At 42.9% G+C, this 24,333-nt stretch overlaps 1 protein-coding gene across 1 annotated transcript in view; it reads left to right on the plus strand.

Annotated features, from left to right (window-relative positions):
- LOC110216433 (solute carrier family 22 member 15-like) overlaps positions 1-24,333 on the plus strand; it is a 132,207-nt gene that overhangs the window by 62,815 nt on the left and 45,059 nt on the right. Inside the window, exons 8-10 of the mRNA XM_078151590.1 lie at positions 2,291-2,376; positions 16,644-16,734; positions 23,512-23,519. Of these exons, the coding sequence (XP_078007716.1) occupies positions 2,291-2,376; positions 16,644-16,734; positions 23,512-23,519 (185 nt within the window). The remainder of the gene's footprint in view (positions 1-2,290; positions 2,377-16,643; positions 16,735-23,511; positions 23,520-24,333) is intronic.

Genomic DNA, 24,333 nt, shown 5'->3' on the forward strand with positions numbered 1-24,333 from the left:
ATTAAACATATTTTCACATTAGTGATGTTGTAAGGAAGAATTAGAACTAATAGGAGGAACCACCAGAAAGAGGAAACAAAACACAACAGAAGAAAAATATAGCAAATAGTATATGCTTCAATCTGAATTCAAACTCCATGGCTCTTTCTTTGGATGTGGATAGCATTTTCCATCATGAGACCTTTGGAGATGTCTTAGATCCTTGTATTGCTGAGAAGGGTTAAGTCTATCAATATTAGTCATCTCACAACATGTTACAATGTTCTCCTGGTTCTGCTCCCTTCACTCAGCACCAGACCATACAAGTCTTTCTAGGTTTTTTCTGAAGTCTGCCTGTTCATCATTTCTTATAGCACAATAGTATTCCATTACATTCATATACCACAACTTGTTCAGCCATTCCCCAATTGATTTCCAATTCTTTGTCACCACAAAAGGAGTTGTTATAAATATTTTTGTACATGTGAGTCCTTTTCCTATTTGTATGATCTCTTTGGGATACAGCCCCAGAAGTGCTATTGCTGGGTCAAAGGGTATGTACATTTTTATAGTCCTTTGGGCATAGTTCCAAATTGCTCTCCAAAATGGTTAGATCATTTCACAACTCCACATGTGTTCTAGGTTCTGTGCTAGGAACTAGGGATACAAAGAAAAAAAAATGAAAGCCTATCCTCACAGTTGGGCCCTGAGACTTCCCCATTCTTCGTGGGGAAACAATGTATACACAGATAAATACATACAAATAGATAGAGGACAATGGGGAGGTGAGGGGACTGGAAAGCACTGGTAGCTGGAGGACTTCTTAGAGGCATCAGGTAGAACAGGAATTCTGAGGTGAGGAGGGGGTGCATTCCAGGCATGGGGACTGAAAGGGCAAAGGCATTGAGGTGGGAGATGGAGTATAGTGTGTGAGGAAGAATGAAAAGTTGAATTCCTCCAAACTGTAGAGTTTATGAAGGGGAGCACTGTATAAAGTAAGATTTAATAATAATTATGGGCATTAGAGATAAAGCATTTGCCAGGTTCTTTGCTCATTATCAGTTAGTTTTACCTTTCTATTATCAAATAGGAAAAAAGAGTATAAATGCTTTTCACACTATATTTTTTCTTTCATACAAGAGAAACTCTTGGCAGAATACCCTTTCCTGACTCTTCTGGAATGTGTCAGGCTCATGGAGTATTTGTTAATTCTGGGAATTAGTGAAATTAAGCTTCTTGGAAATTGACCACACCTTCCATTGACAGCATTTAAGCTGTCCAGGGTGAAATGAGGGGTAAGAAACATTGTTTCCAGACCAAAGTCTCAATGAGATCTGATTGGGATTTGGTGAAAGCATTCTGGTCTTTGAAAAGATTGTCTCCTTTATCATGAATTTGGGCTGTCCCTTTCTTCTTCTAGCCCAACTCCTTTCCTTTACAAACAAAGGAAGGAGGAGTTATGTGATTTAAGGGCAAACAGGACAGAAGTGGAAAGGCTAAGGGTAAAACCAAGTTCCTCCAACCCCCAAACTTGGGGTCTTTGTACTGAAACTGTTCTACATGCTGTGCACCGCACCCGCCTTTCCCCCAGCCCTTTACAGGTCCTAGAAGATTCTAGATTCCAGACTCTTTCCACTACTCCCCATTGTCTTTTAAAACTTCTCATAGGATTAAGAACTAGAAGGGATCCCAAAGATAATTTAATTCAATTTCATGATTTGATGAAGAGGAAATTGAAATCTAGAAATGGGCAGTGTCAAGACTGTTACAGATGAAGAAACTGAGGTCCAGAAATGGGAAACAAGTTAAGGATGTTACAGATGAGGAGAAGGAGGGCTTAGAATAGTTAATTGATTTGGCCAAAGTCACACAGGTGATAAGGACTAGAGGCCACTTTGCACTCTGATCCTCCTGCTCTGAATCTAGCTCACCAAGGCACCACACCTTCTTTTTGACCCTGGATAACAACATTTTAAGCTTGGTAGGAGATGCTTTCATTTGCCTGAGAAGCAGATATCACATTTTATCAAGAGACTTGAGGGGTTGAAGCCCTGGCCAATTTGCTGTGGGCATCTACTCCAATTCTTTTGGGGTGAGATTGTAATCCTCTGACAGTCTATAAGTTATTTGCATCTTGCCCAGGTGGTACGCAGTAGGAGCCTTAGCTTGATGGATGGCTTTCCTTGGCTCAGCCAAATACTCCAGGCTCGGCCAAGAATTCACTGGTGTTATTTATTCGGGGAAATGAAGGCAAGCCGCCATGTGAAGTGTGCCATCTGCCACGTCTGACCTTGTGTGCTTTTTCTCCTAGGGCAGGGAGACGGAAAACCACCTCTGCTTTTCTCATTTTTTCAAGATTTGCCTGCATCTTGACCATGTTCTTAAATGAATGTTCAGGTAAGTACAACTTACTGAATGTATCAAAACCTGTGGTTATGAGAGGAATCCAATTATCTACCCATAAATTCTCAGGACGCTGAAAAAAATCCTCTAGGAACATGGAGGGAGAGGAGCAGGAAAACATCAATGGTGTTCATTGACTTGAGAATTTCAAAATTCATAACAAGTTTTTTATAGTCCTTTGAAACAGACTAATTTTAGAGTGGAGCCAGTCACCAAGCATTTATTAAGTGCTTACTACATGCACAGGTCAATCTTTTCATCCTTTTTTCTTAAACAGAGCTTTGATTTCATTGGTGTAGCAAAATCCTGGCAAAGAAACTCAACTCATGAAGATTAACACCCCTTCAACAACAGATTGTCTTAGAGGCTGACTGGGGAGCTGAGAAATTAAGGGGCTTGTTGCTCAGGGTGACACGACAGTATGAGGCTGAGGTAGCATTTGAACCCAGGTCTTCCATATCCTGATGCCAGCTTTCTGACCATTAAGCTATGCTGTTTCTTACCTCTTGATTATTCATGTTAACAGAGGAGAATTGTTAATAAGAATAAGCAAACAGGAGATAATCCAAATAATTTAACATTTGCTACTGTGGAGTACATCCCTAGAACTTAAACTTCTTGAGATTAAAGATTGTTTTTTGTCTTCCTATCCCAGCACCAGCTAACATGGTGCCTGGGTATGTAGTAGACACTTAATAAATGATTGTTTATAGAATGATCTCCACATTGATATTTGAATAGAAAGTCATGGCATTTCTTATTAAATTATGGAATCTCACTGCTTGACTGGAGAGAATCTATAAAGTGATTTTTCTTTTTAATCTTGGCCTTGCCTTACTGCTATTCTAGTTCTTTGTTATACCTTCTTCTGTGTGAGGACTAACTGTTAGATGGATGCCTGAAATTATTCCTTCCTCTTCTCTTTCCTAATAAATTTCTCTCCATCTCTCTTCCTCCCTTTCTCAATCCCTCCTTTTCTCCTCTTTTCTCTCCCCCATCTCAATTCATTTTAGAGCAATAAGTATTTGTTGAGTGTCTGCCTTGTGTCCAGCTCGGGGCCAAACCCTGTCGGGATAGAAGAAGGCAGCATGGTGTCAGGGAGGACGCAGCAGACCCCAGGTCATACCCTTGCCTGGGCAGGGACATAGCTTAAATTCTCTGTTTGCCTAGGGGGGAAACAGAATTCTCCTCACTGTTGGCAAGCTATGGCTTCCAGCGAGAAAGCTTCCTCCTGTGGCCACCTCCCTCTTTTTCTCTCTTGTTTTTTCTCAGTGTTAATGACGCGACGGCTGTTGTGCGCTCATCCAATCAGAGTCCGCTCTGGGCCTACGTTATCAGTTGCTGGGCCTACTAGCTATTTTTATGTATGTCTCATCTCCTCCAGCTAGGATCATAGGACCACGGAGTTGGAAGGCGGGATCTCAAACGAAATCTCCACCAACCCCCTTCATTTTTCAGAGGAGGAAACAGGCACACAGGAGTGGAGTGACTTGTTTAGAATCAGGCATCAGAAGGAGAATTAGAAACAGGTCCTCTGATTCCAGGCTCTACCCTCTTTCCCAGCTGTACTCAGCTCTTGGAAAAGAGGCTTTCTCTCTTTTTTTTTGTCAAGTTGATTTGAAATCTTTAATGTCACATCAGGAAGCTCTCTCTCTCTCTCTCTCTCTCTCTCTCTCTCTCTCTCTCTCTCTCTCTCTTTCTGGATGTGAAAACAATTAAAACAATTTTTTTTAACATATGTTTTTAAAATTTTGGGTTACAAATTTTCACACTTCCTCCCTCCCCACCCACACTCATTGAAAAGGCAAGCAACTCGATACAGGTTACACATATGTAAAACATTGTCATGCAAAACATTTCCATAGTAGTCATGTTGTGAAAAACTGTATTTCCCTTCATCCTATCCCATTTCCCTTCATCCTATCCAACTCCCCATTTATTCTATTCTCTTTTTTGACCCTGTCCCTCCTCAGAAGTGTTTGCTTCTGATTATCCCTTCCCCCAATCTTCCCTCCCCTCTATCATCCCCCTGCTCTCTTGTCCTCTTTCTCCCTTATTTTCCTGTAAGGTAAGATAGATTTCCATACCCAATAATGTATGTTATTCCCTCCTTGAACCAAATCCTGTGAAAGTAAGATTCACTCATTCCCTCTCACCTTCCCCCATTTCCCCTCCACTGTAAAAGCCTTTTCTTGTCTGTTTCATGTGAGATAATTTACCCCATACCACCTCTGTCTTTCTCCTTCTCCCAGTATAATCCTCTTTCACCCCTTAATTTTATTTTCCAGATATCACCACTTCATCTTCAACTCACCCTGTGCCATCTATATCTATCTGTCTATCTATCTATCTATCTATCTATCTATCTATCTATCTATCTATCTATCTATCTATCTTTCTATCTATCTATCCATATAATTCTTTTCCCTCCCATACCCCAATAGTGACAAAGGACTCATGAGTTACAAATATCATCTTTCCATGCAGGAATGTAAACAGTTCAACCTTAATAAGTCTCTTATGATTTCTCTTTCCTGTTTACCTCCTCATGTTTCACTTGAGTCTTGTATTTGAAAGTCAAATTTTCTATTCAGCTCTGTTTTTTTCATCAAGAATGTTTGAAAGTTCCCTATTTCACTGAATGACCATTTTTTTCCCCTGAAGGATTATACTCAGTTTTGCTGGGTAGGTGATTCTTGGTTGTAATCCTATCTCCTTTGCCCTCTAGAATATTATATTCCATGCCCTCTGATCCCTTAATGTAGAAGCTGCTAAATCTTGTATTATCCTGATTGTATTTCCACAATACTTGAATTGTTTCTTTCTGGCTGCTTGCAATATTTTCTCCTTCACCTGGTAACTCTGGACTTTGGCTACAATATTCCTAGGAGTTTTCCTTTGGGGAGCTCTTTCAGGAGGTGATCTGTGGATTCTTTTCATTTCTATTTTGCCCTCTGGTTCTAGAATATCAGGGCAGTTTTCCTTGATAATTTCTTGAAAGATGATGTCTAGGCTTTTTTTTTTTGATCATGGCTTTCAAATAGTCCAATAATTTTTAAATTCTCTCTCCTGGATCTATTTTCCAGGTCAGTTGTTTTTCCAATGAGATATTTCACATCATTTTCTAGTTTTTCATTCTTTTGGATTTGTTTTACAGTGTCTTGATTTCTCATAAAGTCACTAGCTTCCAATTTCTCTAGTCTAATTTTTAAGGAAGTATTTTCTTCAGTAACCTTTGGGACTTCCTTTTTCATTTGGCCAATTTTGTTTTTTAGGGCATTCTTCTCCTCATTGGGTTTCTGGACCTCCTTTGCCATTTGGGTTAGACTATTTTTTAAGGTGTTAATTTTCTTCAGTATTTTTTTGGGTCTCCTTTAGCAAGCTGTTGACTTGTTTTTCATGATTTTCTTGCCTCACTCTCAGTTTTTTCTCTACTCCTCTTACTTGCTTCTCAGAATTCTTTTTGAGCTCTTCCATGGCCTGGGACCAATTTTCTTGGAGACTTTGGATATAGGAGCTTTGACTTTGTTGTCTTCTTCTGATTGTATGTTTTGCTCTTCTTTGTTACCAAAGAAAGATTCTAGGGTCTGACTCTTTTTGCGCTGCTTGCTCATGATCCCAGTCAGTTACTTGAGTTATAAACTCTTTGTTAAGGTAGGAGTCTGCTTCCAGTGTGGAGAATGTACTGTCCCAAGCTTTGGGGGTTTTGTGCAGCTGTTTTCAGAGATACTTCTAGGGACCTGTAAATTCTCAGTTCTTCCAAGGTGGTATGATAAGGGGTGAGGTGTTTACTCCTTTCCTGGCCTATGCTCTGGTCTATGAGTGACCACAAGCACTCTTTTCTGTCTTGGAACTGTGATGATTTCCTCTCTCCACTGTCACTACAAGCTCTACCATGCCAGTGCTTCTCCTCACCCAAGACCACCACACAGTACCGTGACCCAGTTCCAAGCAGGGGCAAAGCAAGAGAATCCTGCACCAGCAGAGAGATCCCTGCAATCCCCCTTTGATCAGCCACTCAATTCCCCCTCAGTCTGTGGGAACTGACTTCCACTGTTAAGGCCTTTCAAAGATCAGAGACAGCCAAGAAGTGGCTAACTGAGTATCTGTCCACAGGCAAAGACCTACTAGGAGCTGATAAATGACATTAATGCAGCACGCGATCTCATCGGATCCTCACAGTAACCTTGTGAGGTGAGTACTGTTGGTGTCTTCATTTTCCAGATGAGAAAATGGAGGCTGTGGAAGGTTAAATGAAAGATTGTGTACATTTAATACTAGACCTATTTTGTTCATTTGCCCTGCTGTGATGAGGATGGAGCAGCTAGGTGGCTCCATAGTGCATAGAGTGCTGGGCCTGGAGTCGGGAAGGCCTGAGTTCAAATCTGACTCCAGACACTTATTAGCTGTATAATCCTGGGCAAGGCAACTCTGTTTGCCTCAGTTTCCTCATCTACAAAATGAGCTGGAGAAGGAAATGGCAAACCACTCCAGTATCTTTGACAAGTAAACCCCAAATGGGATCACAGAGAATTGGAGATGACTGAAAAATAACCAAATAATGAGGGTAACAGGATGATGGTGGAAGAATGATGAATTTATAGTCAAAGGCCCTGGGTTTGCTTCCTACTTTGCTACTGACTACCTTTGTGTTCTTGGATAAGTTATCTCCCCTCTTTGGGCTTCAGGAACTTCACTTGTAGAATGGGTCCAGAGTAGATGATCTCTAAGGTACATTATAGCTCAGATTTGTAGTATAAGCTCTTAGAGGGCAGGGATTGTTCTGGCTTTTTTTATTTTCAATCTTGGTAGCCCCCATACCTAACACAATTACCTGGCACTCAGTCTGTGCCTGAAATTGCTTGTTAACTTGAATCAAAGCCCCATAGAGAAACTGAGGTTTCAGTTGTTCCCAGCAGAGAACAAGAGCTCAGACAAAGTTGTCAAGCTATATGGAAAGCCACTTTGCTTCTAAGTTGATTTCATGGTGAGGAGACCTTGCTGAGGTAACCTGTGAGTCATTTTCCATCAGGCCAGGACTAGAATTGTTCCTTGGCCCAGAGAGATATGAGTCAGTCTGAAAATGACTCAGTCCTCAGCACGATGCCTGGTGACTCATTTCCCTCCATGATATAATGTTTGCTCCGTGTACGGCTGACCTCCTGGCTGTTCTGTTGTGCTGCAAGGCTGGCTTTTTTCTTTTTCTAAGAAGAAAAAGATACTTTGGTAGAATAATAATCCAAAATCTTCCCAGGAACATTGGATGAGAATAATTCAAACAAAGAAAAGAATGACTCACACTGACCTGAAAGGACTCCTGAAGTTTTAAAGGCATGGAGTTTTAAATGTCATTCCCATTTCTGAGGAGTCCTGATTTCTAAGCAGCCCAGCTCTGGCATGGCACAAAAACCAAATGGGCATTCTGAGCATCCAAGTCACTGGAGGATGTCCCATTAGTAAGAAGTAGCCCCATGACCACAGAAGTGGCAGCCAATGTTCAGAGTAAACAATTCAGAATTCGGTGTTCCTCTCAAGGGCCATCTATTCCAGTACAGAAATACAGCATTTAGTTGGAAAATCACTTTTGTTTTTACAGTGTGGAAGACTTCAAAAACAAAAGCAAAGCCCCCTTTTCAGCCACACCCTGATAAGTATATTGTTCACTGGCCAAACGTAAGTGAATTTCCATTTTCTTGATCTTGTGATATGGCTGTGTTTGTGTGCCAGAGTTGGGGAGCCCACATGTAATGAAATGTGCTGGGCTAGGAGCCAGAGGCCCTGTAGGAGTATGTTGGTTCTGCCATTTATGACCTGGGTGACCTTGGGAAGGCCATGAAGCCCTCTGAATGTCAGTCTCTAAAACGAGGGCATTGAAGTCGGTGACTTGCAGGGTTCTGTCCTGCTCTTGAGGTCTGGTGCGGGGTGGTCTCGTTTCACTTCTGTTCTATATCCTCAGTGCCCGCACGGCGCCTGGTGTTTAGCAGAGTTAATACACTCTTGCTGATTGACTGATCTTATAAAACACACTGAAGAAAGCAAGGCTGTAATGAGGATCCCGGGGCTAGTGCTAGTACCTAGGAGCTAGCTGGAGCAGAGACAGGATGCTCTTTTTAATTTTATTAATTCATTTTGATTTATCACCAATCACTTCCATATGCTTTTGAGTTGAAAATTTTTCTCCCCCTTCCTCCTGCCCACCCTCCCCAAGAGGGTGCACAATCTGATATAGGCTATACATTTACATTCCTATTAAACATATTTTCACATGAGTGAAGTTGTAAGTAAAAATTAAAGCCAATAGGAGGAACCATCAGAAAGAGGAAACAAAACTCAACAGAAGGTAAAAATAAGTGATAGCGATTTGACTTCCATAGTTCTTTCCTTGGATGTGGATAGCATTTTCCATCATGAGACCTTTGGAGACGTCTTAGATCCTTGTATTGCTGAGAAGGGTTAAGTCCATCAATATTAGTCATTGCACAACATGGCTGTTACTGTGTACAGTTCTCTTGGTTCTGCTCACTTCACTCAGCATCAGACCATACAAGTCTTTCCAGGTTTTTCTGAAGTCAGCCTGCTCATCATTTCTTATAGCACAATAGTATTCCATTACATTCATATACCACAACTTGCTCAGCCATTCCCCAATTGATGGGCATCCTCTCAATTTCCAATTCTTTGCCACCACAAAAAGAGCTGCTATGAATATTTTTGTACATTTGGGTCCTTTTCCCATTTGTTTGATCTCTTTGGGATATAGCCCTAGAAGTGCTATTGCTGGGTCAAAGGGTATGCACATTTTTATAGCCCTTTGGGCATAGTTCCAAATTGTTCTCCAAAATGGTTGGATCATTTCACAACTCCACCAACAATGTATTAGTGTTCCAATTTTCCCACATCTTCTCCAACATTTATCATTTTCATGTTTTCTCATGTTGGCCAATCTGATAGGTGTGATGTGGTACCTCAGAGTTGTTTTGATTTGCATTTCTCTAATCAATAACGATTTAGAGCATTTTTTCATATGACTATAGATGGCTTTAATTTCTTCATCTGAGAACTGTCTGTTCATATCCTTTGACCATTTATCAATTGGGGAATGGCTTGTATTCTTATAAATTTGTCTTAATTCTCTATATATTTTAGAAATGAGGCCTTTATCAGAGAGACTAGTTGTAAAAACTCTTTCCCAATTTTCTACCTTCCTTCTAATCTTAGCTGCATTGGCTTTGTGCAAAAACTTTTCAATTTAATGTAATCAAAATGATCCAGTTTGCATTTCATAATGTTCTCTATCTCCTGTTTGGTCATGAATTCTTCTGTTCTCCATAGATCTGATAGGTAAACTATTCCTTGTTCTCCCAGTTTACTTATGGTATCAGCCTTTTTAATCTAAGTCCTGAACCCATTTTGACTTTATTTTGGTATATGGTGTGAGATTTGGGTCTATACCTAGTTTCTGCCATGTTCTTTTCCAGTTTTCCCAGCAGTCTTTTTTCAGAGAGTGGGTTCTTATCCCAGAAACTGGGGTCTTTGGGTTTATCAAATAATAGATTACTATAGTCATTGACTACTGTGTCTTGCGTGAGACTGGATGCTCTTAAAGGAGCTGATGATATAAGATCATATTTCTAGAGCCAGAAGGGACATTAGTGGCCTTCCAGTGACTCTTCTCATTTTTCAGATGAAGAAATTGAGGTTGTTGGTCACTTTTCTATCCGTAACACACCATCTTGAAGTGGTTTCCTCCTGATCTCCCCACTCTTGGCCCCAAGGTTATCACCACGAAAGCTTAAGGGTGAAGAAACCTGAAAATCAACCCAGAGGCAAAATACTAACATGGCGGTCACCCTAGGATTTGCCTCCACCTGTTGGTGTACACTGGGGAAAAGTTTTGGTGCAATGGCAGCAGTGACTTTGTGGTTCTGCTCAGCTGAATGAGAAGGGCTGGTCCTCTATTGCTAAGAAGGTGGCAGACTTCTGGTCTTTCTTATTTTTACTTATTTTTGCCTTTTTTTGGAGAACATTTAGGAGGTGGCCAGATGCCATAGTGGATAGAGCACTGGACCTGGAGTCAGGGAGACATGAATTCAAATTGAGCCCCAGACACTTAAGAGTTTTGCAATCTTGGGCAAGTCATTTAGCCTTTGTTTACTTCAGTTTCCTCAACTGCAAAATGGGGACAATGGTAATACCTACCTCTTAGGGTTGTTATGAGGATCAAGTGATGTGCTTAGCACAGTGCTCGTTGCATGCAGTGCTATGTAAATTTGTTGTTGTTGTTATTCAGTTGTTTTCAGTCTTGTCCAATTCTTTGTGACCTCTTTCGGGGTTTTCTTGGCAAAGATACTGGCATGGATTGTCATTTCCTTCTCCAGCTCATTTTACAGATGAAGAAAGTGAGGCAAATAGGGGTAAGTGACTTGTCCAGGATCACACAGCTTAGTAAGTGTCTGATGTCACATTTGAATTCAGGTCTTCCTGCCTCTAGACTTGGTGCTCTAGGCACTATGGTGCTATCTAGCTACCTAAGCTTTGTATATTATGATGATGATGATGATGATGATGATGGTGATGATGATGGTGATGATGATGATGATGGTGATGATGATGATGATGATGATTATGTGGAGGCTTTCAAGGTTTTCAACAATGTTCATGAAGGCCAACTCTTGGTGTAAAGTTTTCGTGGGGCCCATAGGTGATAGAGCAGACATTGGTTAAATGGGAGTGACCCGCCCATCTGGGTATTCCTTTGGAGATGACTTCCACACCAACTTGTACCCAATGTCTTTCTTCCTTCAGTTACTACCACTCCACTTGCTGATGATATAAATTTGTATCTATTGTGTCTTTGCTAATTATATGCTAGAATGAAAGCTCTTTGAGAGCAGTACAGGACACACAGACTGGGCTTAATAAGTGTTGTGGCATAGAATTAAGCCCTCCAACTGCCAAGATTTCCAACCCTGAGTGACTGGTTGATCCTTGAAGCACCTTCCATGGTTAATTGTGTCTAATTATTAAAGAACATTCATTTAAAATCATTTTCATTTTTGTAGAGTATTTACCCACATACTTTCTCCTCACATCTCATCTCAGTCTTGCCCCTGGAAGAAAAAAAAACAATCAAGAAAAATATTTTCCTAATTCTTCCTCTCCACCCTGAAGGATTCCTCCCACCCTCTCCAAGCTTCTCCTTTGTACCCATGACTGGGCTTCTAGGAGATCTAAGGGCATTGGTTCTTTTCACAGCAAGAGGCAAAGGTTTTCCTTAGGAAACAGGGTCTGCACAAAGTAGAATGTGGTTTGTCCTTCACTCATTCAATATTTATTTGCTAGGGCAGACAAAAGTTTAAATTAAATATGTAGCAAGCAGCAACTGGCTACTTGCCATGGCCTGAGACAGAAGGAGAGGAGAATGAATCACCACTCACTCATTTACTCTTGCCCAGCTGCCGATCTCCACCCTTCCTTCTTATCTGTCTCCCTCTCATCTCCCTTGGGAAGTTTCCCAGAGCTTTTGGCTGGCAGTAAATTGTGGTAACTGCCACAGGTCTGACCAAGGAACAAAGTACCCTTATCCCCTTGGTGGCTGCCACAGCTACTTGCTTCTTACCCCAGGGCCAAAATGATGAAGACTGAAACTGGAAAGGGAACCCAGCATGGCAATGTCACCTTGCGTAAAGAGTCTTGCACTTTCTCTTCTTTCCTCCTCCTCTCTCTCTCTTAAAAAAAAAAAAGACTGAAACACTAAATCTTCACAAGCAGAGCTCCAAGTAAATGATTGAAACCTTTCTGCTGTGATCCAAGGGCAGAGCATAGCTCATCTGCTTATACTTCTCCCAAACTCTCCTAATTTTAGAGTATAAATGCTGGTGATTGGAGGTAGAGGCTGTCTTAAAAAATATGGCATATACCTAAGGACCAGGAAAATCTGAGTCCGGATCTGCCTCTGATATATTCTGGCTGTGGTCCTTAGTCACTGAACTTCATAAATCTCCAAGTTGAAGAGAAAGTGATGGCCACATTGGAAGAGAAAGTTTCCTCATCCCAAGGTCCCCTATATTAATGAAACCATCGGTCCAGACCCTGTCTCCTATCCTTGTTCTACACAGAAGGCTACTGTCCACCAGAGAATGGATATTTCTGATGGGGTTGGGATCTGGGCCCCAGAAAGGAAAAACCCTGGACTTTCCCACATGGCCAAATCTCTAGCATTTGTCTGAGGCCAAAATCCTATCAACTGGCCTTTCATTGTGGCTATACCCAATCTCCCCTCCACTTTCTTACCTCCTATGGCCCCTTGCCATTTCCCCTCCCATCCAGATCTCCTTAGGCCCCTCCTCCCTTCCCCCCAAACTACTTGGCCACTCCTAGATTGCTCCCATAGGCTTTCTGTATATAAGGTCCATCTGGTCTCCATTAAGATGCTGGGATTCTTATAATCTAGCCACTGCTTAGATTCTTAAAATCTAGGCATGGTTTAGATTCTTATAATCTGGCCAATACCTCACAGACTTTCAGACTCCTTAAGAGTCTGCCCAATATGATGGATGTTCTAATAAACCTTGTCTTTGTCTGAGAGAAGGCGTGGGTCGAATTCTTTCCAGCAGGACCCACGTGTTGTGATATTGGGGTCCCAGTGATGCAGTTTAGAGTTTTGGGGGTGCTGGGACCCCAATATCACAACATGTGGGTCCTGCCAGAAAGAATTCAACCCAAGCCTTCTTTCAGCCAAAGATAAGGTTTATTAGAACATCCATCATATTGGGCAGACTCTTAAGGAGTCTGAACATGGGTAAGCAGTGGCTAGATTATAAGAATCTAAGTATCTTAATGGAGACAAGGTGGACCTTATATACAGAAAGACTGTGGGAGGGACCTAGGAGTGGCCAGCAAGCTGGGGTAGACAGAACTCCTGGGACCTGGACCTAGTGGCCAAAGGAGAATGGAGTTTAGCTAGGATTAAGGGTGGGAAATGGCCAGGGGCCATAGGGAGGTAAGACAATGGAAAGGAGATTGGCTGTAGCCTTAATGAAAGGCCAGTTGATGGGATTATAGCCTCAGGCAAACAGCAGAGATTTGGCCTTGTGGGCTGAGGCCTAGATCCCAACCCCATCACCAGGACCCCTGCACCCCTAAATTGCATCATTTTTCCAGTCAAACTCATTGAAACCCTCTCCTGAGCTGTGGAACAGGTTGTAATCTGCATGAGTGGGGGAAATAGCCATACTTATGAAATCATAAATCCTTGAAATATCAAAATGTTGTGATATGATCTCCCTCCATGGAATTAGGTTTGATGCTCTAGGCTTTGGGGTTTGAGACCCCTCATTGCCATTGGCATCTTCACGAAGAATGGTACTAGATGTCATGAAATTTACAAGCTCCCAAGGGAATGGAAAGAGTCCTAGATTTGGAGCCTAGGTTCAAATCCAAGCTTTGACAGTCATTATCTGTGTGACCTTGGGTAAATCATCCTACCTCTCTGAGCTTCAGCTTCCCTATTAATGAAGTGAAGGGGTTGGAATGGATGACGTCAATGCCTCTTCCAGCTTTAAATCAGTGAGTCTTAAAACCCTACAGCATTGTTGAAGGTCTGATTCTTGGCTTCCCCCATTTTATTGTAAGCTCATAAAGAGTAGGTTGTGGGTTAGATATTTCTAACATGACATCCACAGTGCTAATTACAGGGCTGTTCACATAACAGGAGCTGAATAAATGTAGATTAAATGATGTCATTGAATTACACTATCTGCATTTGGGAAACTGCAGTACTTTTAAGGATCCTAAGCTATCCACCAGTATACAGAGCTGTCTTTTAGAAATGGCAGGTCTCCAGGAGATGTATGATTAAGGATCTTGGAGCACCTGAGGCTCCAAGGAATCCAAAGGAGAGAACAATAAAGAGACGTGTGGTGGCACAAGCAGGATCCAACATATTTTCAATGATGGCTTACATTGAGAAGTATCCTAATGATGTGGTTCAGGGGTGCTGGGACCCCAATATTGCAACATGCGGATCCTGTCCAAAAGAATTTGACCCAAGCCTTCTCTCAGCCAAAGACCAGGTTTATTAGAACATCCATCATATTGGGCAGACTCTTAAGAAGTCTGAAAGTCTGTGAGGTATTGGCTAGATTATAAGAATCTAAGCATCTTAATGGAATCAGGGTGAACCTTATATGCAGAAAGACTTTGGGAAGGACCTAGGAGTGGCCGTAAAACTGGAGTGAACAGAACTCCTGGGCTGTGGACCTAGTAGCCAAGGGAGAATGGAGTTTAGCTAGGATTAAAGGTAGGAAATGGCCAGGGGCCATAGGGAGGTAAGACAATGGAGAGGAGATTGGCTGTAGCCACAATGAAAGGCCAGTTGATGGGATTATAGCCTCAGGCAAACACCAGAGATTTGGCCATGTGGGAAAGTCCAGCGTTCTTCCTTTCTGGGGCCTGGATCCCAACCCCATCACTAAGAGGTATCAAGGAGGAAATGTGTCCATCACTTATACCCACAAAATGGAAGAAGACCTATGGGGAGACTGGCAGCATTTCAGACATCTCCTTGAGGATAAATCTGTGGAAGAGTATCGGCAAGAGTGGCAAAAGGTGAGATGAGTAGATGGATCGTAATTTGTACTGTTGGAGGTGATGGGGTATGGGCCCAAGCAGAGACCTTTGCCCCTTACTCCAAAAAGAATTTGGGTCCTATTTGTCTAAGGAATTCTCCTTAAATTCTCCCACTTGATCTAGGAAGTCTTTGGCTTTCATCTGAGGCTATATTCCTATGAACTGGCCTTTCTTTGCACATAAACCCAACCTCCCAATTCTGTTAGCTAGCCCTCCATTGTCTATTACCTCCAGATGGCCCCAGGCTACTTCCCACCCTTAATCCTATCTCCTCTCCAATCTCCCTTGGCCAGTGGTCCAGGTCCCAGGAGTTCTGTTTACCTCAGTTTACTGGCCACTCCCATGCAGATCTTCCTTAGACCCCTCCTCTAGTCACCTCAAACTACTTGACCACTACTAGATCCCTCCCACAGTCTTTCTGTATATAAGGTCCATCTTGTCTCCTTTAAGGTACTCAGATTTTTAAAATCCAGCTACTGCTCAGATTCCTTAAGAACCTAGCCAATAGCTCACAAATGTTCAGATTCCTTAAGAGTCTGCAGCTAAGGCATGAGTCCCCCTGGCAATGGCCTTGGGCCCCAGGACAACCTTTGCCTGGAAGCATCACCCAGGTTCAGCACATATTGCTCAAGGTAAAGAAGCTGGCCTCCTTAATTATGACCCATCTACTCATCTCACCTTTTGCCACTCTTGCCGCTACTCTTCCACAGATTTATCCTCAAGGAGATGTCTGAAATGCTGCCAGTCTCCCCATAGGTCTTCTTCCATTTTATGGGTATGGCGGATCCTTAATAAACAGTGTCTTTGACTGAAAGAAGTCTTGGGTCGAATTCATTCAGACAGGACCTGCGTGTTGTGATTTCAGGGTCCCAGCAATACTAAACCTCTAGATCTCCACAGAGGGAGTGGTAACATTATTGACCCATACCCACATTAAAAGACATTGAGATAGAGGGATGATGTAATATCATATCACAATAAACATTGATAGGTTGTGTCTCCCAAGAGATTAGCTATCAGTTGTCTGTTGAAAAGAGCTTTGCAAACTTTAAAGTGCTCAGTAACTGTTAGCTTTTAGTGGTGGTCCAGCCCTGGAAGGCATATAGTGAGTAATACAAAGACCTGGCAGCTTCATGGATCTGCTTACTCCTTCCGTCAAAATAAACTCTGGGCAGCTAGGTGGCACAGTGGATAGAGGATGGAATTTGGAGTCAGGGAAGTTGTTCAGTTATTCAGTTGTATCCTACTCTTTGTGACCTATGGGCTATACCGTCTGTGAGGTTTTCTTGGCAAAGATACTGGAGTGGTGTGCCATTTCCTTCTCCTAGTGGATTAAAGCAAACAGAGGTTAAGTGACTGGCCCAAGGTCACACTTTCTTAAGACTAGACAATCAACAAAACAATAAATCAAGCCCTTCTACCTCCACATCTATGACTTATTATCCTAATTGGGTGATCTTGGGCAAATTGTAGCCTTGGCCCAATGGGCCCAAGGGGTTAACATTGAGTAATCAGAATGACTGGAGCTGGCTTTCCTGAGAACAACCACTTCAGTCCAATTGTGCTCTCCAGTTCAAGCACCTCCCATTTCCATCCTGATAAAAATCATCCTTCCTTTAATCTTTCCATAGGTTTGTTTTGGAATCCCATGCTGCTGGCCTTGAGTGCTACCTTCAACACGGTCTACATCTATACCTCAGAACTCTACCCTACAGTAACAAGGTAGTCATGTTTAATATCATAGTGAGTATATTCAAACACCACTGTAATATCAGTGTGTGAGAAATAAATGTGGAAGATTGACCGCCATTTATCTTGTTAGTAGCGTGACTTCATACTCTTATCTATCGTCCATAGTCTTCTCCTTTTGGAGAATTAAATTATTTTCATGTTGTACCCAGCAAGGTCCCTGTATCCAGGATCTCATGAATGTGGGTATTCCCTCCAAGAGTGCATACCCCAACCCATTCCTGCTTGACTCTTGACTGTGTCCTATCGTAGTTCACCGCTAGAGATTCGTCCAATGTGCTGGAAGCCTTTTGTGATTCTTCCTGACATTGTGTGGATATCACTGGTGCCCACAGCTAGTGATTATCCCTTCTCCCCAACACATGACAAGCCTCCCTGATGACATCCTTTACTATGCTTCTTCTTGGTAAAGGCTCATTTTTAAAATGCTGCTATCTGACTGGCATTAGAGCATGGCTATGAGATGTTGAACTCTACTGTCTCCTAAGGATTAGAGACAGCTACATGGTACAGTGGCTAGAGTGCTGGATCTGGAGTCAGGAAGACCTGAGCTCACTTACTAGGTTGTAACTAGACTCTGGGCAAATCACTTAACTGCACTCTGCCTCAGTTTCCTCAGCTGTAAAATGGGGATCATAACAGCACCTATCACCAAACACTGTTTTGAGGATCAAATGAGATAATATTTAAAAAGTGCTTAGCATAGTGCCTGGCACATAGTAAGTGCATAATAAATGCTTATGTCCTTTTCTTTGCTTCCTAAAAATTGAAAATTAGTATTTCTCAGAGGACCATGGAGAGTGAGTAGGCTGCAAGACTTTATAAACAAGGAACTGCTTCATCCAGAACATTTAAATATATTTGCCAAAACAGGTTTTATGTGGGATAAAGGAAATTTGATTCTCTTCCACCAATTTCAGTATGCCAAGGTGTTAGCCTTATAGCTTCACCATCAGAGAGATAGAATCCTGAAGAAAATTAAATGAGGAAAAATAGGAAAAAAGAAAATCAATTGAGCAATAAAAGTACTAATAATAATAACTGGCATTTATGTAGCACTTACTGTGTGTCAGGCACTGTGCTAAGTGCTCTACAATTATTATTGTCATTATCTTAACAATGACAATAATTAAAGGATCATAGATTTAGACTGGAAGGGACCACAGAGAGACTCGGCTCCAACCCCATCATATAGATAAGACTCATCTTCCTGAGTTCAAATGTGGCCTCAGACACTTACTAGCTGTGTAACCCTGGGCAAGTCACTTCACCCTGTTTGCCTCAGTTTCCTCATCTGTAAAATGATCTGGAGAAGGAAATGGCAAACCACTCCAGTATCTTTGCCAAGAAGGCCCCAAAGCTGGATCAGGAAGAGTTGACGTTATTGGAATGACTCAACAATATCAAACCTGTGTAAACAAGGGAAAGTTACTCAGCCTCCCTGTTTGTTCATCTGTAAAATGAGGAGGTTGGCTAAGATGCCCTCTGAGCTCCCTTCTACCTCCACATCTATGACTCATCATCCTAATTGGGTGATCTTGGGCAAATTATTCATCCTTCCTCTGCTTCACTTTAGTCACCTGTAAAATGAGGGAGTTGACTAAGATGCCGAGGTCTATGATTCTGTGATTAGCAAGGCTTGGATCTGAACCTGGCTTTTCCAACCCTAAATTCAGCTCTTTTCTGCACTGTACCCCAGTCTTCCCATCCTCTCCCCAGTACATTAAGGGCAAAATTATCTTGTATTTTGGCAAAATGGGTACAATGTTATCATGTAATCATGATATCTTGAATTTGGAAGTGAGCTCTGATGTCATTAAAATCAATCTTTACCTTAGTACATCATCTGGCATACAGTAAGTGCTTAATAAATGCTTGTGGGCTTACTATCTAGATAGAAATCCCTTCTACATCCTTCCTATTAAGTGGTTATCCAAAGGCCTGAGAGGGATCTTACTTCTTCTCCAGGCAACCCATTCTGTTTTTAAAAAGTTCTAAGGATTAAAAAGTGTTTTCTTACAAAGCGTGTCTCTGTGCAACTTTCATCCGTTGCTTCAGCCCCCCGCCCCCACCCCTTCTGTTGGCTCTAGCAGTTGATGGCTCCCATTCAGGGATGACAGGTGGTAGGGAAGTATGGGAAGGGGTGGGAGGAGGGCCAGTGAGCTGATAAACCAGCAGAGTATGGGAGGCCGCGTGACATGGTAGAAGCAATAGACTGGCAGCTGAGACTGTGCTTCAGTATTCTCCTAGCAGGGAGACAGGAGCAAACCTAGCTGAGTTTCCTTATCTGGAAAATGATTATAACAATGCAGCATACATATTACCTACCTTGCGGTGGGTGTCGGAAGAAGAAATACATTGTGAATTTAAGTTGCTTGGTTAAAAGAGCTGTGGGCATTATTGTTCTAAGCCCTGGGAACAGGAGACTTTATGGAGTTCACAGGTTTCTCCCTGGAAGATTATCCTATGCAACAATGGACTCCATTCAAAAAAACCGCAGGGCATGGGGAAAGTAATGTGTGAGGGCCCCATGAGCAAAGGAAACAGGTATTCAGAAAGTCGGATGGATGCCAGAGGGCCTCCAGCTCCCCATGCTGGTCTCCGCCCCCCTGCCCAGTTGTGGAGGACAAATGTCTTTATGCAGTAAGGCGTGACTGTCATGCAGCATGCAGGAGCTACATGCCAAGAGCCAACACTCCAAAGAAAAGACATCTAGCTTCCAAGGTGCAGTTCATTTGCTGGAAAATAAAATCATTTACTTTTCTTACTCTGATACAGCTCTGGGCTCCATGAACTTACAAATTTGATAAATATTTTTGAATATAATCAGTATCCTTTGTAATCCTATTTATTTATACAGTTAAAAACATCATTCTGCAAAGGGAGCCCTAGGCTTTCCCAGATTGCCCAAAGGGTCTGGGACACACAGAAAGGCTAAGAACCCCTGCTTTGATATTATCCAATTTTATGGGGTTACACAATTGAAATGAAATAGTAATCAGCCAGCGTCTCTTAGCCCCACCTGCCACGCACTGTGCTGGACTCTTAGGATGGAAAGATAAAAACTCCACAGTCCCTGCCTTCAAGGAAGCTGTTGTTGAGTTGTCTTCAGGAGTGTCCAACTGTCCGTGACCCCATTTGGGGTTTTCTTGGTAGAGGTACTGGAGTGGTTTTGCCATTTCCTTCTCTAGCTCATTTGACAGATGAGAAAACTGAGGCAGACAGGGTTAAAGGACTCACCCAGGGCCACACAGCTAGCCAATGTTAGAGGCTAGATTTGAACCATGAAGATGAGTCTTTTTGTCTCTAGGCCTGGTACTCTGTGCACTATGGTGCTACCATATTTACATAGAAGTAAATACAAAATGTACCTGCAAGGAAATTAAGACAGCAAGGTACAGTGAAATGAACCCTGGACTTGTAGTCTGAGGATCTCAGTCCAGCTCCAGGACTGCCAGCTTGTGTGACCTTGGGCAAGTCACTTAACCTCTGTAGGCCTCAGTTTCCCCACCTGTAATCTGGGGTGGGGTTTGCCTGGATGGGCTCTGAGGTCCCTGCCCGAGCTCTAAGATTCAATGTCAGGTACATGCAGAATGAGCCTCTTGAATCTACTTTTCCTTCCCTAGTCTGCGGGTCATGATTTCATCAGGGTGGTGGTCCCTTCAGGCATCCTGACTGTTGGTGCCACCTTCCCCCCAAACACATCATCACCTGGTTTCTCAGGTGACAGTTCAAAGGCCCTACTAGGGCTTGCTCTCCACAGGCCATGATTAAACACTATGAGGAGTAAGGAAGGGAATAAGCATTTATATAGCACCTACTGTGCCAAGAGCTTTACAAACATTCTCTTGTTTGATCTTCACAACAACCCTGGGAGGTAGGTACTGTTATTATCCCCATTACAGCTGAGGCAACTGAGTCACACAGCTAATAAGTGTCTGAAGCTAGGTCCAACGTATCACCTAGTTGCCCCAAGAAAGCTAGGGAGAACTTATTTGAACAAATGTGTTTAATAAACGTTTGTCAGATTGTTAAATGAATGTGCCCTCATCCTACCCCCGCATTTAATATCATTATTGCTAAAAATAATTTGTCTTGATGGCTTTTGCTTTTATAGTATGGTCATTTCAAGGAATACCCTTTCCTTTCCCCACTCCCAAAATTGGATCCTCCCTAATAACAAAGAAAACAGTTAAGCAAAAATACTGCATATCATGGTCATGTGTGAGGATGCATACAACACTCTGTTCTGATAGTCTCCCACCTCTTGCTCAAGAGGGGAGAGGTGTACTTCCTCATCTGTTCTTCAGCACCATTATTGGCTTTTCAGTTGCTCGGAGTCTGGCTTCTTTTTGTGAATCTTTCCTTGATGTTGTTGTCTTTATTTACATGGTACTTTGGGTTCTCTTTATTTCATTCTGTACCAAGTCACACCAATCTTCCTCAGGTTTCTCCAATCCTTCATTGGCCTCATTTCTTACCGTGTTCCATTCATATCCCATGGGGTTTTTTCTTTTCTTTGTTTGTTCTTTTCAGCTATTCCTTAGCAATGGGCATCTTTACTCTCCCAAAGACTGCTACCCTGGGTATTTTGTAAAGGGTACATTGAGTCTTTGCTTTTTTGTCTGTGACCTCATTGTCCTCCCCCCCACATTGTGAAATTTTATTTACTTTTTTTTATGAGATTCAAACCTGTGTTTTCTGATTTCATGTTCAGTGTCCTTTCCCTTACATCACAGGTCCCAATAAATGTTTATTGAAGGAATCAGTTACCTGGGAGTTTGGCATTTTGGGCTTTGAGGTAAAGGAGAACAGAGAAACTTGGCAAAACTCCCTTGACTGTTTAGAATTTTCGAACTGATGTCCATTGATCATTGTCATTTTACTTATCAAACCATCACCACCTACATTTTCACTTCAGGTCTTACCCTGTAACCTCTGTTCATAAAGCGTTGCCTTGGGACACTGAGTTATTTCTTTCTTTCTTTAAATGATTTGTGATTTAGAACAGTTAAAAAAATGCCTATTGATAGCTTAGATTTCTTTCTCTGAAAACTGCCTTATCAGATCCTTTGACCATTGATCAACTGGGGAATGGCTTCTCTTTTTGTAAATTTGGATCAGTTCCCTATATATTATACTGAGAGGTTAAATGACATATCTTGGGTTACTTATAGGACTTAAACCTGAAGTAGCTTGATGTGGTAGATAGGGCTTTGTACTGGAGTCTGAGGGACCTGGGCTCAAATCCTGCCTTAGATATTTACTACCTGTGTAACCCTAGGGAAGTCCTTTCATGTCTCTGTGCCTCAGTTTCCTCATCTGTAAGATGAGTAGATTGGATTCAATGGCCTCTAATGTTCTTCCAGCTCTAAATCTCTGATCCCCTGCTCTTCTTAAAACATGAAGTCATAACATATTGTACCTATGGAACTCTCCTGAAAAGTAAAGACAACTTTCTTTCCCCACTATGGTATGCCATGCTGTTTCTTTAAACATCTTATTAAGCATCTTCTATGTCCAAGTGAAGTGGGCTGGGGACAGATACAAAGATGAGAAATGATACAGACTCTGTATTATAACCTGCTGGTGGTGGAAAGACATGGAGACATGAATACAGAGGAGTGCGATCCAGCTGTAATGCTAGAAGGACAAAGTGGGGAGGGGTCCAGACAAAATGCTAGTAAGGATATGAAGGTGCAGACATCTCTTTAATCTGGGAGGATCGAGGAAGGATTCTGGGAAGAGGGTAAGACAGCCTTAGCTGGTCTTTGAAGAAGGAGCTGGAAATGGAAACGTGCCTTCTGGGCATGGCTGGTGAGCTGCCTGATTGCACCCAGATGGGAGAGGGCAGACATCCCAGTGCTGTGGAGTCTTGGGATGATGGGTCAGGGATCTCTCTGCTAGTTCCTGGGGCCAGTCTGGAGTCTGCTATGAGGAAGGCAGATTAATAAGCACATTCCTTTTGTCTGGCTTAACTTCTCTTGTGTTACCTAGTACTTTCGAAGCCTGGAATCCTGAAACTCACACTGTATCCCGCCACTGGCCCCTCCCTGACTTCCTTGGGAATTTCTGGTTTGGCTTCCATCAGTGACACCGCCTCTGGTCCTTTCCAACGCCTTGCCATGTCTGCCTGGCTCCTGGCGGTGTCTTGTTCCGCCACATTCCTGGCCTCTGCCTCTGCTGGGATTGCCTCATATTCACTGGGCTTTCCAAGTAGGGAAGGGTTCACTCAGCCTCCTGGATCCAGCCCAGGTCCCACCCAGGGCTGAAGACCTAATGGACCAGTATCATCCTGTCCAGGTCCTGGTGAATCCCCTATCCCTGACTCTTGGGGGCACTGGCCACCGGGGGAACCCTCCCACAGCATTTGGCAGAAGTACAGCCCCAGGATATCACCCTGTGGCAGGGGTGGGGCCACATTACAAAGTGGAAGATGAGGCTTTGAGCTAGGGCAGAGTCACCCTGACTAACACAGTGCCTGCCTGGCTGCAGGTCTGGCTCCGGCTCTCATTGGCAAGGGCTCCCAGGAGGTGCTCTGGTGAATGAGGGAGGTGAGCATCTTGTACCCATTTGGAATGAAGGCTTGACCTTAATACTTGTGAGTTCTGCTCTCAGTGATAGCCTTACTGGGGGAGGCCAGGGCGCCAGTTTCAGTTGCCCCCATTTTGGAGGAAGCATGCTAGTTACTGAAAGGATTTGAAAGGCTGCCATATAAAAGAGGGCTCAGAGCTGGAAAGGATCCAAGAGGCCAGCTGGTCTAACCCTTTCATTTTGCTGATGGGGCATTTTTGATACCTGCCTTGCGATATAGTTCATGTATTTAAAACCATGATTCCTAGAAAGGGTCCATGGACTTCACCAAGTCCAAGGGGAACAGGACACACTCCAAAAAGGTCAAGAACCCCTTGAGTGGAGGATCTCCGAGTTTCCAAGCTCCAGGTCTCCTTGCACATCTCCCCTTCCCCCAGCCAGGCACTCTCTCTGTGGTAGGGCTACTGAGGGCTCAGAACCATGCCTCTCAGGTGTGATGTTTGTCCAGGTTCTTTCATCATTGGCCCCAGACTCTGGGATTGCTCAATCAAGAGGATTCTAGGACTCAGTGTACCTTCATCATCTGCTTGCCACACAGGCTAAGAGTCCCCATCTCTTTGCTGGCCAAAATTCTCAGTTTACTCATACTCCCTAGTTCCGGGTTTACTCAGGAACCAAACCCAGCCTTCTGGAGATTCACACAGTCACCCTCAAGGGTGACAGATCCAAGAATCTGGGCCCAGATGCTCCGCCAACTTCTCCTAAACTCCCTCAATTTCCCTAGAGTCACTTTTCTCTGCTCACAGACTTTCAGGACAACTTAATTTCTCCTTCTATCCTCCTCCCCTCCTCCATCTTCCACACCCAAGGGCTGGTTTGCCCAGCCATGCCTCCTCCACCAAATGCTGAAATCAAGAGATTGGCCTGATTGATTCTTTAGAGTAGTGGTGGGGCAAGAATGATGATTAGCAATTCATGGCAGCAGCTGGGTGAACAGGCACTATGACTAATTTGCAACACAGGAGAGATGAAAGGTTA

The sequence above is a fragment of the Phascolarctos cinereus genome, unplaced genomic scaffold (assembly GCF_003287225.1).
Source record: "Phascolarctos cinereus isolate Bilbo 61053 unplaced genomic scaffold, phaCin_HiC Scaffold_3;HRSCAF=262, whole genome shotgun sequence".
NCBI classification, from domain to species: Eukaryota; Metazoa; Chordata; class Mammalia; order Diprotodontia; family Phascolarctidae; genus Phascolarctos; species Phascolarctos cinereus.